This window comes from Gossypium arboreum, chromosome 7 (assembly GCF_025698485.1).
Source record: "Gossypium arboreum isolate Shixiya-1 chromosome 7, ASM2569848v2, whole genome shotgun sequence".
NCBI classification, from domain to species: domain Eukaryota; kingdom Viridiplantae; phylum Streptophyta; class Magnoliopsida; order Malvales; family Malvaceae; genus Gossypium; species Gossypium arboreum.
Genome location: NC_069076.1, coordinates 89,664,059 through 89,680,466, shown reverse-complemented (window position 1 = coordinate 89,680,466; position 16,408 = coordinate 89,664,059). Strand labels below are relative to the sequence as shown.

Below are 16,408 nucleotides of genomic sequence, written 5' to 3'. Positions count from 1 at the left end.
AACAAAAGGTGCCCTTTCCTTATAAGTTTAGATTAGCGGTCGCCAACACGAAAATCCTTCCATGAATCTCGATAATAACTTGCCAACCCCGAAAACTTGGATCTCATTACCGACTTCGGTGGCTTCCATTCAAAATTGCTTCAATCTTTCGAGAGTCCACCTTGATCCCTCGTGCAGACACAACATGCCCCAAGAAGGTAACTTCTTTCAGCCAAAACTCGCACTTACTAAATTTTGCATAAAGTTACTTTTCCCTTAACACCTGCAACACTACGAAGATGCTCATCATGCTTCTCTTGGTTTCGAATACACCAAGATGTCGTCAATAAAATGACTACTGAACAGATCCAAGTATGGTGGAACACCGATTCATCAAATCCATGAATCTTTGCGGTGCATTAGTCAAACCAAAAGGCATTACCGAAACTTCGTAATGACCGTATCGAGTCTGAACGCCTTCTTATAAATATCCACTTCTTTAACTCTTAATTGATGATATCTCGACCAGAAGGTCGATCTTAAAAATACCGAGGCTCCTTTTAATTGGTCGAGCGGATCGTCGATTCTTGGTAACGGATACTTGTTATTGATAGTCAGTTTATTCAACTGCCGATAGTCAATACATACGCATAGTCCCATCTTTCTTCTTTACGAACAGTACTGGTGCGCCCCGCGGGGAAACAGTTGGTCTTATAAACCCTCTATCCAATAGTTCCTGTATCTGAGCTTTCAAATCTACCAACTCCTTTGGTGCCATCCTATAAGGCGCAATGGACACAGGAGCTGTTCCAGGTAATAAGTCGATTCCAAACTCGACTTCTCTGTTCGGGGGTAATCCAGGAAGTTCATCTAGAAATACATATTGAAATTCCTTAATGGTCCTAACCGACTCCACCGTTATCTCCTCAAGTCCGGTTTGACTTACAAAGGCCAAGTACGCCTCACAACCTTTCCGAATCAACTTCTCGGCTCTTAAAGCCGAAACAACATTGGACAAATAATCCCTTCATTCCCCTATGACCATTATCTCCTCATCTTCGGCAGTTCTTAGTACCATCCTCTTTGCAGCACAATCCAACGTCGCCTTGTGCTTAGTTAACCAGTCCATTCCCAAGATAAGATCAAAATCCCCAAATGGCAGCTCCATCAAATCTCCTTCAAAAGTTTTATCTTGTGTCATTAAAGGCACTGCCCTAAAAAGTTCATCTACTTTAACCGAATGTCCCGAAGGGTTATCACCGATACCCCACTCACAGTCTCCTCAGAAAGCACATCCAAAGCCCCAGATACGTCACAAGTAACATACGAGTGAGTGGAACCTACATCAATCAAAGCAGTGTAAGGCGTGCTATGAATGAAGAACGTACCAGTTATAACATCAGAAGTGTCACCCTCCTCACGACGTCGTGCAGCATAAACCAACACCGGTTGTCGAGCTTCAACGTGTCTAGCACCCCTGCCAAGTGCCCCACGTCCTCGTCCATTACCATTGCCACCTCTACCTTGCCCACGACCCCTCTGTGGTGGTGGTCCTCCTCACCGTGGTTGGACATCCCTTTGCTCTGCAACTAACTCCTGAGTTGTCCTCCGAGAATACTCCCTGAACTTATGCTCCTTAGACCCACATCAAAAACATGCTCCAGTTCGTTTCCAGCACTCCCCCATATGCACCTTACCCAGTCCCTGCAAGCCTGCGGTCTATAAGTATTTATTGGAACTGCTCGAATTGGTTCCTCCATCCTTGCTCTTTTAACATTTCGATTCGTGGCACTTGAGGGTCTAAAATCCCTCTTAAACTTGGGTTGATCCTTCTCAAGAGTCTGCCGCTCAATCAGCTTCACCTCCTCGACTATCTTATCATTCTCTACCAATGCAGCAAAACCACGCTCTCTCTGTGGAGCAATCAATATCCTAAGCTCATCGTAGAGGCCATCCTCAAATCGAACACTGCGCTTATATTCAGTTGCCACTATCCCGCTGGCATATCGACTCAGCCTCAAAAATTCTGCCTCATACTCCGCTACAGTCTTATTACCTGTGTTAGATTCAAAATTCCTTCCGCGAGCATCCACATAACTAGCTCCAACATACCTCCCTTAAAAGCGATTTTGAACAATTCCCGTGTTACTTGCTCAATTGGGGTACTCTCCCTTACAGTGATCCACCATCGGTATGCCTTATCACGTAGCAGTGACACGGCTCCTTTCAACTTCTGCTCTAGTGAGCAGTCTAGATCGTCCATGATCCGTTCTGTTGCCTCTAGCCAATATTCTGCCACATTTGGGGCTACTCGAGATACACCCTAAATACTTACGCTCCGTTGTTCTGAGTCGCTCCGATATGGACCCCTATTCCTTTGTCCCGATGCTAGCTCCAGCAACCCTTTCCAAAACCCTTAACATGGCTTGAGACAAAGCGTCATCCCCCGCAGCTCGATCATAAGACCCAGTCTCCGTTGCTAGTGGCACAGATGCCTCCTCAGCTGGCCTATGCCCTGAGGATGAAGATTCAGCTTGCACCCTTCCGCGACCACGTCCGCGGCTTCGTCTACGAGCTCCTCCTGTACTCATATCGAATTATCTGATTATGAGTTTTATGATATTAGTATAATGTTCCACTGTTTATTAAGAAAGTGTCTTATGGAGATATAACAGTTCAAGAATTGTTTTCGTATCATCGTAGCCTAGCTACAGTCTCATTTCTACCGTTTTACAGCCTTACCCTATCTAAAGTATCATGTAGGGTCTCAGTACTATTCCTAATATCATATCATTACCATATATCGTAAGGAAAATATACTTACAGACTTGGTGCTGGGGATTCAGTGTGCCACTTCTTTCTCCAATCCATTTAAAACTCAAAAAGCCATATTTTTACTTATAGAAGGTAAAAATTTAAAAATTTTGATTTGAAAGCACCCTTATTTTGACACTCTTGTTTAAAACAGAAAAACTTGTACCATTTTAACATGTATACTCTGTAAAACATCTTTGAAAAGAAATTTCAAAAACCATTTCCAAAAATACCCTTCTTAGGCCTAATTTTTGGAAAATTTTTGGACCCGATCCATAGTCGAGTTGTTACAACCTAGGCTCTGATACCACTAAATGTAACACCCCAAATTCGGCCTAGACGTTATGGCCGAATCTGACGTGCCACATTGGAGTTGAAAACCCATATTCCGTTTTAGTGTTTTAAAAACCATATATTTTGTTGAGTTAACAAAGTGAATGGAAGCTGGGCACCAGGTAGGTATCCGAGACAGAGGAGGTGAGCCATGAAGGCTGCTTAAGTACCGAGCTCTTCAGTTGGATCCAATCCTAGACATGCCCACAACCATTGCCACACTTTGTTATATCGAGTTTAAATTTGTTTAAGTGAACCTCTTTGATAAATCGAATAATCGTGGTGTTGTGATATTTTGAAATCAAGTATCGTTTTGAAATCACGTCCTAAGTCTAGCCCATTTGAATAATTATCAACCAGTTTTAAAGTTATTAAAAATAAAATAATCCCGACAAAAAATGAACAGGTAAAATGACCTTATTACAACCCAAGAATAAATAATAATTAAAGGAAATTTAAAGAAAACCAATACTTATTTAAAAGCCCAAAGGCGATCACCGCGGCCACTCTGAATCCCCTCCAGCTCCACGTCCCCACATCAAGGCTCACCTGCAAGTTTAAAGAAAGGGGGTGAGTTTGGAAACGCAGTGTGCAACAAGCCCCTTTTAGAGCCCAAATCAATATCAGCCTGCTGGGCCTTAGCCCAAGTCCAATTTCAATATGTATATACTGGGCCGTAGCCTTTTACTGTAAACGGTATGGCCCATTTGGGGAGACTACTCGACCCACCATCCGCTACTCTCTACCCGTACCAACCAACACACCATGTGGGGAATAACTCAACCCACCCAACCATAACTCTCCACTGGCAGTATAGCTACTTTATCATATAACTGGAGGCCTAGCCTCTTTTAATAACTGGGGCAAAAGCCCTTTTAATAACTGGGGCATAAGCCCTTTTAATAACTGGGGCATAAGCCCTTTTGATAATTGGGGCATAAGCTCTTTTTTTAATAACTGGGGCATAAGCCCTTTTGCACTTCCTCCATCCATATAAAAACCCAACCCAATGCATTTATGAATACATCATGTGTATATCATACATATCATGTGCATATCATACATGTCATGTGCATATCATACATACCATGTTTATCAAAATCCCATGTATTAAATTCATATATAAACCCTAGGGGTATAATGGTCATTTTTAGCTAAGGGCAAAACGATCATTTTCATATTATAAGGGTAATCCTGTAATCTTACCAAAAATTAGGGTTTCCATGTTCACTAACGGTTACTAACAATTCATGGGTGCAAACAGTGATTCTGGCCCATTTTTAGCGAAATCGAGTTATTGAGCCTAAAACCCCTAATGGGCCCTACTTGGCCGATTTTGTCATCTAGGCCCATTTAGCCTATATTCCATAACGGTTTTATCAATCTCGATGCGTAATTTAGCAAGTTTTCCTTTTCTACCATTTTTTTTACAAATGGGCCCAAAAGCCCATTGGGCCCCACTTCGGCCCCTCGAGGCCCAACTTACCCTGAACGCCAAAAATCGCGCTCTTACTGTTTCCAATGTTCTCAATCATAATCTCAACGAATCTAACTAACTAATGAGCGTTTGCTTGCTCACAAGTCCTCGAAATGCCAGAATTTCGGCATTTCAGCTTTTCGGCATTCATCGTTTTAAGCTATGAAAAAGGGTTCGTTACACACCTGTTTTGCGATATTCCTCGACGAGATCTCCTACACGATTTCTCCTATAATCAACCGTTAATAAATCAGCTCACAATTATTGAACCAAACCAAGAACCATCTAATATTAACACTTACACATTCGGCCACCATCCATAATGGCCTTAGGCACCTTACCTTTGCCGAGATTTATGACAAGATCTAGCCACTCCGATGATCCAAGCTAACCCAAATCGACACTACGCCTTGCTGTTCCTCTACTATAGAAACCATAAAAATATTAAAAGAAGAACCCCATAAAGCCTATACCCATATTCGGCCACCTCCCTAAACTAGAGGGGTTTCGGCTTTTCTTAACCTCTATAATACTGAATTTAAAGCTACGAGCACTTACCAAGGTTCACCTACCCAAACGGTTCCAATCCCGTGTCAACTCCAATTCAACGCAGTCCCAGCTTCAAAACACTAGTAAAAATTGCACCACAAGGATCCTAAGAATCGGCCACCAAGTCACCCAAGGATGCTGTGCTTTCGACTTTTGGATCACTGAAGAAGAAGTGGTTATGGACCAAAAAGGGTGTTGAAAAAAGAGTTGAAAGGCTTCTGACATAACATGAATCGGCTAAAAGAAAAAAGAACAAGTGTATACCTTTATGGAGAAATCGACTTCCCTTGCCTCCTTCGGGATTTGGCTTGTTGCTATTCAGTTAGCAATGAAAAGAAGGATGAGTTTGACTTTTACCATAAATGAAAGAGAGGAAGAATGGGGGTAAAGAGTTTATGGATGAAATAATGGAAGAGAAAAGAGAGGAATTTCTTAAGAAAAATCGGCACAAGTGGGAAGAAAGAAAGAAAACAAAAGAGGAAAATGCCACCCTAAAACCCAATAGCCGAATTTACACTAACCTTCCCCCTTGGCCGGCCATCACTTCCCCCATTTCAAATCTCATAAAATCTCTCCTAGATACGCTCCCTCTTATATCTCCATCATCCCTAAAATCTCTCCCATTATCACTCCTTAATCCATGCACTTGACTAATTCAAACTCCTCCAACAGAATCCACCTGGGTTCCATCACTTACCCCTCCTGCTCATAAAAATAAATAACCTTATTTGCCAACACAGGGAATCGATCCCATGTCTTCCCCTATGCTCCACACGCCACCTTATTAGGAGCTTAGTGGCGTCACCCTTGCCACTTTACTATAGCTCTTTTTGTGATATATTTCTCCCATAACTTTGCATAAGGTCACCTAGCCAGAACCCCTAACTCTTAAGTCCAAATTTTGAAAATTCTACCGGGTTTTGGCCAATACATGGGCCTTCCATAAGCCCATTTACATACTCAAATTATGAATTCCATAATCACATACCAAATTTTAGAAACTTACTTAAAATATCAAGAATCGCGAAAAACCCGAAAATCAGGATGTTACATCCTCCTTCGTTGAAATTTGCAAGAGGAAGCCATGGCTAGGGTTTTTCAAGCTTTCAAGCTCGATTGTAATTTTGTTCTAGCCCCGTTTTTAATGATTTTCACGTTTTTGAAATCCTGGTAACACGATCTAGCTATTTCTACAATGAATTTGAGATATGATGAAGGTTTAGGTTTTGACCCATGTTATAAATTTTTGTTTTTTGATGTTTAATGGTAGATTATGCATGTTTATGGTTAGAGAAACGGCTTTTACTAAGTGATTTTCGGTGAAAATGTCCAAAATGAATAAATTGTAAAAGTTATAATATATGTAGTAAAAGTGTGTTTTAATGGAAATTGTGGGCTACTATAGTTATGAAAATGATTCGGCTAAGGCTTGTATGTTAAATAAATAGAATAAATTTCATTTTACGAGCTTAGAGGCAAAAGTGTAATTATGACAAACTCTAGGGGCAAAAACATAATTTTTCTATAGTATGATTTTTGGGTCACATTGAGTAATGTGACTAATAAGTGGGCTAAATGTGATGTTATAGATCAAATAAAATGAGATTCGGACCTAGGACGAGGGAAAATGAGTAATTAACATTTAGGTCCCTCTTTGCCATTTTGGTGATGAGATAAGTTCATATGTAAATAATGCTATGTTATGTTTGTATTTTAAATATTCTAAATGCTTTGATAATGTATGAAATAAATGATTGATTCTATAGTTGTATTTGACGAAGTTCGGATAAGTGAGAAAAATCTCGTTTGAACCTTAGGTATAGAATAGGATAGAGTGACATGTCACTAAATATCTTTATGATGTATGTGTGATTATGTGATCCGGGTGCTAGTCTCGTACGTCTACCGGTGGTTGGGTAGTCCGACATGTGTTGCGGATACTTGACAACTTGTGTGAGCAACACGCGTAGTTGCATCTTGACCATCAGCTTGTGTGGAGCATTTATGTGATATGAGATATGAGTTAGCTTTAGCTACATATGTGGCACTTATGTGCAAAGACTTTCCGTGTATCCATTTAGTATTCCAAGTGTTCAACGGGTATGCCAAAGATGAGAAAGTAAGTGGTTATGTTATGAGATGGTACAGGTATGTACGTAAAGATTTTACGTATTGACTTCATATTATTATGAGTTATGATCACTATGAAAGTGACTTTGAGATAGCCCTACGATTTTTGATTTATGGTCATGATATATAAATGCATGGAAACACGGTTGATGACTATATGTTAGGCCTTGGAGGCCCAATTGATTGGTGAGATAGTAAATATTGTTTATTTGAATTGTGATTTATTGGTTATGAGTACTTTTACTAAGATGTTTAAAATGATTTGCTAATTATAAAACATGCTGCAATGGAGAAATTATAGCTGCTAAACTGAAATTCGAGTAAAGTTAAATTATTTTAATAAATCAAAAGAGAGTAAACAGGTGAATAGGTTATATTACAGCCTTGAGATTTATAGCAATTTTTATATTAACTTGTGCTTATATTGTCAAGCATAGTATATGACTAGCATGAGTTGCTCATTATTTTCATATGAACTTACTAAGCTTTGAAACTTACTCCCCTTCCTTTCCCATCTCTTATAGGTTAATTTAGTTAGCTCGGGTTGGAGGCCGCCGGAGATGTCATCACACTATCATGCTATCATCGTAGGTAAAAATGAATACAAACCTCTTAAGTTTATGGTATTTATAGGGACTTAGTCAATTGTGAATGTGTCATTACGATTTAGCCAAAGGTATTGGCTTGTAATGGTTAAGGGTTTCATGTATGTGAAGCCATGTAAATTGGCTTATATTGATATTTGATTCATTTTATATAAGGCCATGAGATGTGGCTCATATTGATTATTAGGTTGTAAGCTTATTTATTTAAGTATACATGTGCCCATCCAATTGTGATGTGGTTGGTGATTGTGTGTATGTGATAAGATGTGTTGTAGCTATGAATGCTTGATGATCTAATTGGGATTTGTTTAGCATGATGATAACCATGACTCAAATGAGAATTGGTAAGTTGGGCTTGACAAAGTATGAAGTCTTATACATGTATAAGTAAAGATGAAATGATCACGATCATGTCTTGTTTGTGTATGTTTAAGTGCTCACTTATGCCATGTTAAGTGCCTTTGAAGTCAAGTATGTAGTGTAAATAAGGGTGGCAACTGGCTTGGAAAATAACCTCAAATGTAACACCCCTTACCCGTGTTTCACGCCGGAATAGGGTACAAGGCATTACCAGACTTAGTCACTAATCATCGTATAAAAACTGATTCATAATTAATAACATAATCAAGACTATCTACATTAAATGACTTTATACAATAGAGACCTTCAAATAACATAGGTCAGTATTTTAAGCCAATTCCTAGCAACTTAATAACAATTAAATGAGTTTCCATATATGCCAAAGACTTAAAATACTTTAAAACCTTTATATATCGATCAATAGTTTGATAGTGTGATTTAACCTCCGGCGACCTCCAACTCGAGCTAACATCCGCGACACTATAGGAAAATGGAAAGGAAAGGAGTAAGCATTATAGCTTAGTAAGTAAGTATGTAAATATTAATAAACAATACATTATCATACTTTAAATAAAGTCACAATATGTTCCCGGAATATTACCATCACAAACACACATACTTTCACTATTACAATCATAAACAGGTTCAAAATAAGCTGTCTAGCAGAGTACCAGCAACTAAATTATTTATTTCTGGAGTTACAAAACTAAAAATTACAAACCGTTAATTTTCCTTGAAACTAGATTCACGTATATTCTTACCATAAAATTTTCAAAATTTTTGGTCTAGCCAATTAGTACAGTTTATTCATTGAAGTTACCCCTATTTCACTGCTCAACTGTTCTGACTACTCTTCACTATTATCAATTTTCTCCTCCTACAGAATTCAAAGGATGTTATCTTTTATTTCATTTGAAACTAGACTCATTAAGGATTTCAGGAATATAAATTATATTCCCTAATTATTTTTGTACAATTTTTAATGATTTCTCGAAGTCAGAACAGGGGATCACGTAGTCATTTTGAACCAGTCTCTCAAAAACTTAAATATCTCATAATAACTCATTAAGCTCTAATTTGATATCTCATTCAGCCTCTGATTCAATTTCTACTATTTTTGGTAAATTTTTAGATTCACGTCACTGTAACTATCTAGAACAGTTTTATTGTCAATTTTGATCTTTCACACTTCAATTGTATTCATCACTTTCCCATAACAATCTTTCCAATTTCCAATCACATATCGAGCATATTGCTCATAAGTTACACACGTATATACTTTCACTTATCATCACAAAGTCATACACAATTTCATTTAATCAATTTCCTAGTTGAACGCTTCGGATTAATAACAGATACACAATGGTATCGCACACAACCTACCTTTAAAATCGAAGCTCTCTTGTACACATAGTGGCCTTCACTTAGCACCACTCATGTGACCTAGCTCGATTGTACATATAATTTTGGCTCTCTTGTACACATGGTGAACACTTAGTACCACCCATGTGACCTAGCCAGTTTATCTAGTAGCTCTCTTGTCTACATGGTATCCTTCACCTGGAACCATGCATGCGACCTAGCTACATATATCTCGTAGCTCTCTTGTCTAAATGGTGTACACATAGTATCACCCATGCGACCTAGCTACATCATAATGTCTCGTAGCTCTCTTGTACACATGATGTGCACTCAGCATCATACATGTGACCTAGCTACATACCATCTGTATCATCTAATCTTTCCGAAGGTTCAACTGGGATTTCTCTCTCTTTTTAATGCTTGATTCCATACTTCCAATAGTCAATTATGATTCAAAAATCAGCTACAATACATAAAATATGTTGAAATACAAAAACATAATAAAGATAATGTATTATTTACATACAAACTTACATACTTTCTCATTTCCATGTCGAATTAATATTGAACATTTAAATCATCATAATTATACTTACTTTCAACACCTCGACAATCATAGTAAATATATCAATTTTACATTGAAACATGCATAAATTAATGCTTATTATACATATGAACTTACCTCAATACTAAAACGGCCATTTTACCAACTTTCCCGATTTTCGATTTTTCTCCCATTCTAGATTCAAATCTCATTTTCCGGGATCTAAAACATAATATTTTACTTATTTAATTAATGTACTATTAAAAATAGTCCTTAACTCAAACTTTTGCAAAATTACAATTTTACCCCTAAACTTTTGCATATTTACACTTTTTCCCCTAGGCTCGGGAATTAAACTTCATCCCTTATTCTTATGTTTCATGACATGCTGATAATTTTTCCCTTCTATGGAAACATCAAATTCTCACTCTAACACATAGTTATGAACAATAACAACTTTTACCGATTAAGCCATTTTACTCATTTTTGCTTAAAACCGCTTAGTAAAAGTTGTTTAACATAATTTCAGCCTTCATATTCTACCATAAAACATCAAAATAAACACATTTCACCTATGGGTATTTTTCCAAATATGAACCCTAGCTTAAATTATTGCTAGAATAAGCTTAATCAAGTTATCGAGATTCCAAAATTGTAAAGAACTTGAAAAACGGGGCTAGAACGGACTTACTATTGAGCTTGGAAAGCTTGAAAACCCTAGCCATGGCTTCCCCCATGCTAATTTCGGCCTCCATGAAAAAGATGAGTCAATTTTGGCTTTATTTTCCCTTTTTATTTCTTTTAATTACCAAATGACTAAAATGCCCTTAAGGCATTTCTTTAAAATTTTGTCCTATTCATGCCCATTTTTGTCCAAACGAAATATAATGGTCTAATTACCATTTAAGGACCTCCTCTTTAAACCCCCATTTCAATCAAGTACTTATGAATTAGAACACATATTTTGCAACTTTTGCAATTTAGTCCTAAAAGGCAAATTAAACATGCACTCTATAAAATTTCTTATCAATACTCTAACACATGCATCTAATCACTCGGTAAATTATAAAAATTAATTGAAATAAACTTTTCTATCTCAGATTTATGGTTTCGCAACCACTATTCTTTTTAGGCCCTATTTCGAGATGTTACATCAAAGTTGTCCACACGGGTAATCACACGGGCGTGTGTCTAGATCATGTGTGACACACGGTCTGCCCCCATGGGCGTGTGATCCGGCAGTGTGTCCCTTGCACCCTAATTTGGTAAAATAGAATGCTCAGTAGTAAACACACAGGCAGAGACACGGCTGTGTGTCTCAGCCGTATAGAGGACACGGCCTAAGCACACGGGTGTGTGACTTGGCCGTGTGACATCAATTTAGTTGATGACATCATAAACAAAGAGTTACACGGGCTGAGGACATGAGTGTGTCCCAAGCCACACAGGCGTGTGTGACTCTCTAAAATAGGAAAAATTTTCTAAGTAGTGTTGTATAAGTTCTGAGAGTTCTTGGTTGAGTCTCGAGCCACACCCAATGTATGTTTTGGGCCTTGAAGGCCCATATAAGGGACAATATGCATGTGAATGAAAAGTTTTAAATTTGGACAAAAATTCATGTCTCGGTTTTGTATGATTGTGTAAGTTTATGTTCGGTAACACTTTTTACCCTGTTCCGTCATCGAATACGGGTAAGGGGTGTTACAAAGATAGTTGAAATTATTGATAATGACATATTGTTTTGGTATGTTTATGGTTATGATTTGAGTAATGAAATGGTTGAAGATGAGATGGCATGATTTGTATATGAATTGGTATGTTTTGGCTGCCTATAAGTGAATTGAAATGGTATGTAATGTTGTAGTTTAGGTATGCTTGAGGTGGGTGAGAAATGTGGCTTAAACCAAGCCTATTTACTCTCCACACGGTTGAGCACATGAGTTGTGACTCGACCATGTGTCTGCTGTAACTTAGTTAAACAAGTCAGTGAGTTACACGGCTTAGACACATGAGCGTGTCTACTGGCCGTGTGTGACACACGGGCTGACACATGGGTGTGTGGCTGGCTGTGTGACTCAAGTCAGCATACCCTCCAGTTTTTCCACGGCCATGGCATACGGGCGTGTCTTCTGCCGTGTGGTGCAAGTCAGTATGTATGCCCTATTTTCACATAGCCTTTGACACGGGCATGTCTGGTGGTTGTGTGAGGCACACGACCTGTTCACACGGATGTGTGGTCCTTGTATGCATGAAAATTATATGAGTTTTTCAAAGTTTCCAAATGTTATCTGTTTAATCCCGAATCTTTTTTAAGCATGTTTTAAGGTCTCGTATAGCCTTATAAGGGACAATATGATTATGTTTGATTAAAATTTATGTGATAATAAATTTCATGTATGAGAAATGTATGTTGTATGTTGTAATTGATCGGTAATGCCTCGTAGCCCTATTCCAGCAACGTATACGGGTTAAGGGTGTTACATGGAAGAAGAAGAAGAAGATGAAATGAAGATCACAGTGGGTATCTCAGAACTCATTCTAGTAACCTCTTTAGATTGACCATATCTGCTTCCCGCTTCAACCGTCTCGCGCGTCGTGTTAATTTCGCTTCTTGCTTTAACCTCTTTCAACTCCTCTTTTCTTTTCTTTTTTCTAGAAAACTTTAAAAAAAAATTGAATTTGTTCTTCTCTTAACCACACCATCATCAACCTCTCTGAACACTAATCACCACCAATATCTAGTTAACTAACCACCATACATCACCAAAATTATCAAATCCAAACCCCCTCACAATTACTCCATTTACCATCAACACCATAAACACATCCTCACCACACCCTCAACAACCAAAAAATTCACACCAATAACAACACAAAAAATGCAAAATAAACGACAAAAAAAAAACTCCAAAGGAAAACCAAGTGGAAGCCTGAGAGAAAGGAAACAAAATCAAAGGAAGAAGAAACAAAATATAAAGAAAAAAAAGAAATAAGAGGAACATTGAGGCCAATTTTGAGGTATTGGGTCATCGTCTTATAAATCTGAAGGGTAAGAATGTAGGAGGGGCCGCAATTCGATGGTCGGATTTTGAGATCAGGCAAGGCGTAGTTTGAAAATTCAAACATAGATTCGAGTAGTTCGGGGTAATTTTTGGAGAATCAGACTCTGGATGCATGTTCAAAGGGTTAAAGAGAGACTAGTTAAGAGTTTGGAGTTCTTTGACCACCACCAGCAAGTCGGCGCGATAGTCAGACATCGATTTTTGGGTTTTTTGGCTGTTGTTTATGAGTTGCTTCAGAACAAAGAAAATTTGAATGTACAAGGGAGAAGAGAATATTAAATGAAAAAAAGTGTTGGTTGTATTTGTTTAGGAAATTAATAATAACAATTAAAAGAAAAAAAATTTTGATGGTGGGACCATGTCCAACGTGGCACCCTAACAGGCCATGTAGGTTGTCTATTAATATGCATGTAAAGGAAAATAAGCCCGGGTGACTGATTTGTTACTTTCGAAAAGTTTAGTGACTAAGTTGTAGCTTTTTAAATTTTGGTGACTGTTTTGTTATTTTAATCAAAGTTGAGTGACTATTGGTGTACTTTATCTAAAAAAGGATAAGAGTCAAATTGATAAAAAAATTGTAAACATTGAAGGTTAAATTTAATATCTGTCAAATAAAAATATAAAATATAAAAATCATAAAAATTATAAAAATCATAAAAATTATTAAATTAAAAAATCAAAACTTCTTTTTATAATATATCATTATATAAAATAAAAAATTATAGAACACCATATATAATATAAATAATTCAAAAATTTAAAATTTTAAAAATATATAAATTAAAATGATCAACAATCAATGGCTAGGTCATAGATGACATGATAAAAAAGGTAAACATATGGCATATTCCCATTGGTTGGTTGTGCCATATATATTTTTATACCATTAACCTTTTGAACTAAAAGTTATAATGGGAGAATAATTTATATAGTGAAATGAGATTAAAAAAAAAGTTTATAAGTATGTGAGAAAAATGGATATAACTTTTTTTTTCGAATAAAACATGGATATAACTTGAAGTGTCAAGTCGTGATATAAACCTCCTTTTACAAGATAGTAAGCATGTATTTTTTTTCTTCCGAATTTGTACTATTTTTAGCACATTTTATATGAAGTTATACGTATAAGATGTATTTCAATATAAATATAAAATATAATCGGTCAAATGTTGTATAGAAGGATAGTTAATTTTTTTAAATATTTATTTAACACTTTGTTTAAATCTTATCATACCATCACGACCCAATAATGTAAAAAAAAAAAAAGTTTATGTCATACCAAAATAATTAATAATACTCGGGCAACCACTTTCTCATCGTTAATTAGGACATCAATCATATGCTTTGCTCAGCCTAACAAAAGTGCAAATTATCCGTGATAAATCAAATTGGTATAAGTAAAAGTGAAGTAAACTTTGTTAATCAATTTCCTAAAGCAACCAAAGAGGGAATATTAACTTTTTGAGTATGCCAAGGAAAGAATGAATGACCCACCCCATCATTATAAACCCCCAGCCATAGATTTCAACAACACTTTATGAAAACTTAAAGTCTTGTCTTTAAGCTTTGGGAGAAACAACAATGGAGATCATAAGGAGTCGCAGAGGACTCATCGTTGCTTGTTGCGTATTTTTACTTGCTTTGATTGCAGGAGGTGAAAACCTCCCTCAAAACATCAAGGTAATGAACTTTGCATAAATTGCTTTCCAATTTATAGTTTAGTATGATCTTTACTAAGAGTTGAATAGCACAGCCTACTTAAGGTAATGCTGAAATACGCTTTGTAGAGAAACTGCAGCTACACAGTGACAATACAAACCACATGCACAAAGGGTGCTGACACATCAGACCATGTGAGCCTGAGATTTGGTGATGAAAAATCTAATGACATGATAGTTCACCATCTAAACTCCAAGCATGTAAGGCAAGTGGATCCATTGCAGCCTCTTGTCCTCGACGACATTCCCAGAAAACCATTCCAGGCTTGCTTGGTAGATGAGTTTCAAGTGACAGGCCAATGCATGGAATCACAAATTTGCTATTTGTATCTAAAGCTATCGGGAAGCGACGATTGGCGTCCAGGTTTTGCGCAGGTTGAGGCATTGGAAGAGTCTGGTCTCAGCTCAAAAAGTTTCTATTTCCGAAGATATCTGCCTCGGAACGTTTGGCACGGCTCTGATTTGTGCTCTAAAGAAATCACTCCTTTTGGCATCAGGCATAAGAGGAAGGTATTCAAGAAGACACCAGCGCCATGAATCAGTTTTGGCTGTGGTTTAATTAGAATTTAATTGGAAGATTTGTTGTTTTGATTACTCACCCTTGAATTTATGCAATTTCTAGTCTTGGAAATAATTGAATATGAATAACAATAATGATGATAATAATTGTGTAACAAAGTCACTAGCTATTCGGGTTGGGCTGCTGCTCTCCATTTGATTTTGGTCGTGGAGAGCTCTTCGCCAAGTCGAAATAATTGGATCCTTCCGAGTACTTTCCAGTAAACAAGCATTGCGTATCATCCAAATTTCCCAACATAAATAGGCAACAAGTTCCATCCAATTCAAGAGTAAAAGATCTGAGAGCTCACCCATAATATGGAGTCACCCTTTTGCCATGGAATCGCACCCTAAACAAGACATGTTCGATGCTTACCCTCTCACCAAGACATCTCGGACTTATGTGGATGGTCCTCAATGTCTATGATAAAGTGAATAATTGGTAGCGAAACAGTTGTGGCATGATCTTCACCTAAACATATTTGAAAAATCATAGGATGATTGTTCAATATCGTGTTTAGTCATTGTATTAATCAAATAGTGAAATAGAAACAAAAAATAGAGAAGTAAAGAGAGATTTTGCAAGTAGTCATTTGTTAACTCAGTTCGGAAATAATTTTATTCTGCATAGTCCCGCTCAACAATCTTCTGAATCACCTATTGGTTTAAACTCAATCTACCCTTACACAAAGAATTAATTACAATATCAACATCGACCTCGACTGTTAGAAATCACTATCTTAAAAATATCACTTATATCAAATATAAGCTCTCCAATCAAAGCCTAACACAACAGTGAAAAATACCAAGTAATTAAAAGAATAAACAAATAACGAACTAAAAGCACTCCAAAGGCTACCTCTAAATGTGCGGCACAACAATCTATTTATAGGCTAAATTCGACATGTTTTTCATGT

The 16,408-nt window shown here is 37.2% G+C and overlaps 1 protein-coding gene across 1 annotated transcript; it reads left to right on the top strand.

The window, feature by feature from the left end:
• The first annotated feature begins 14,751 nt into the window (after positions 1-14,751).
• On the top strand, positions 14,752-15,611 carry LOC108487059 (embryo-specific protein ATS3A-like). Its single transcript, XM_017791283.2, has 2 exons — positions 14,752-14,895; positions 15,003-15,611. Exons 1-2 carry the CDS (start codon positions 14,797-14,799, stop codon positions 15,468-15,470), a joined length of 567 nt encoding a protein of 188 aa, XP_017646772.1. The 5' UTR covers positions 14,752-14,796; the 3' UTR covers positions 15,471-15,611.
• The last annotated feature ends 797 nt before the right edge of the window (positions 15,612-16,408 follow it).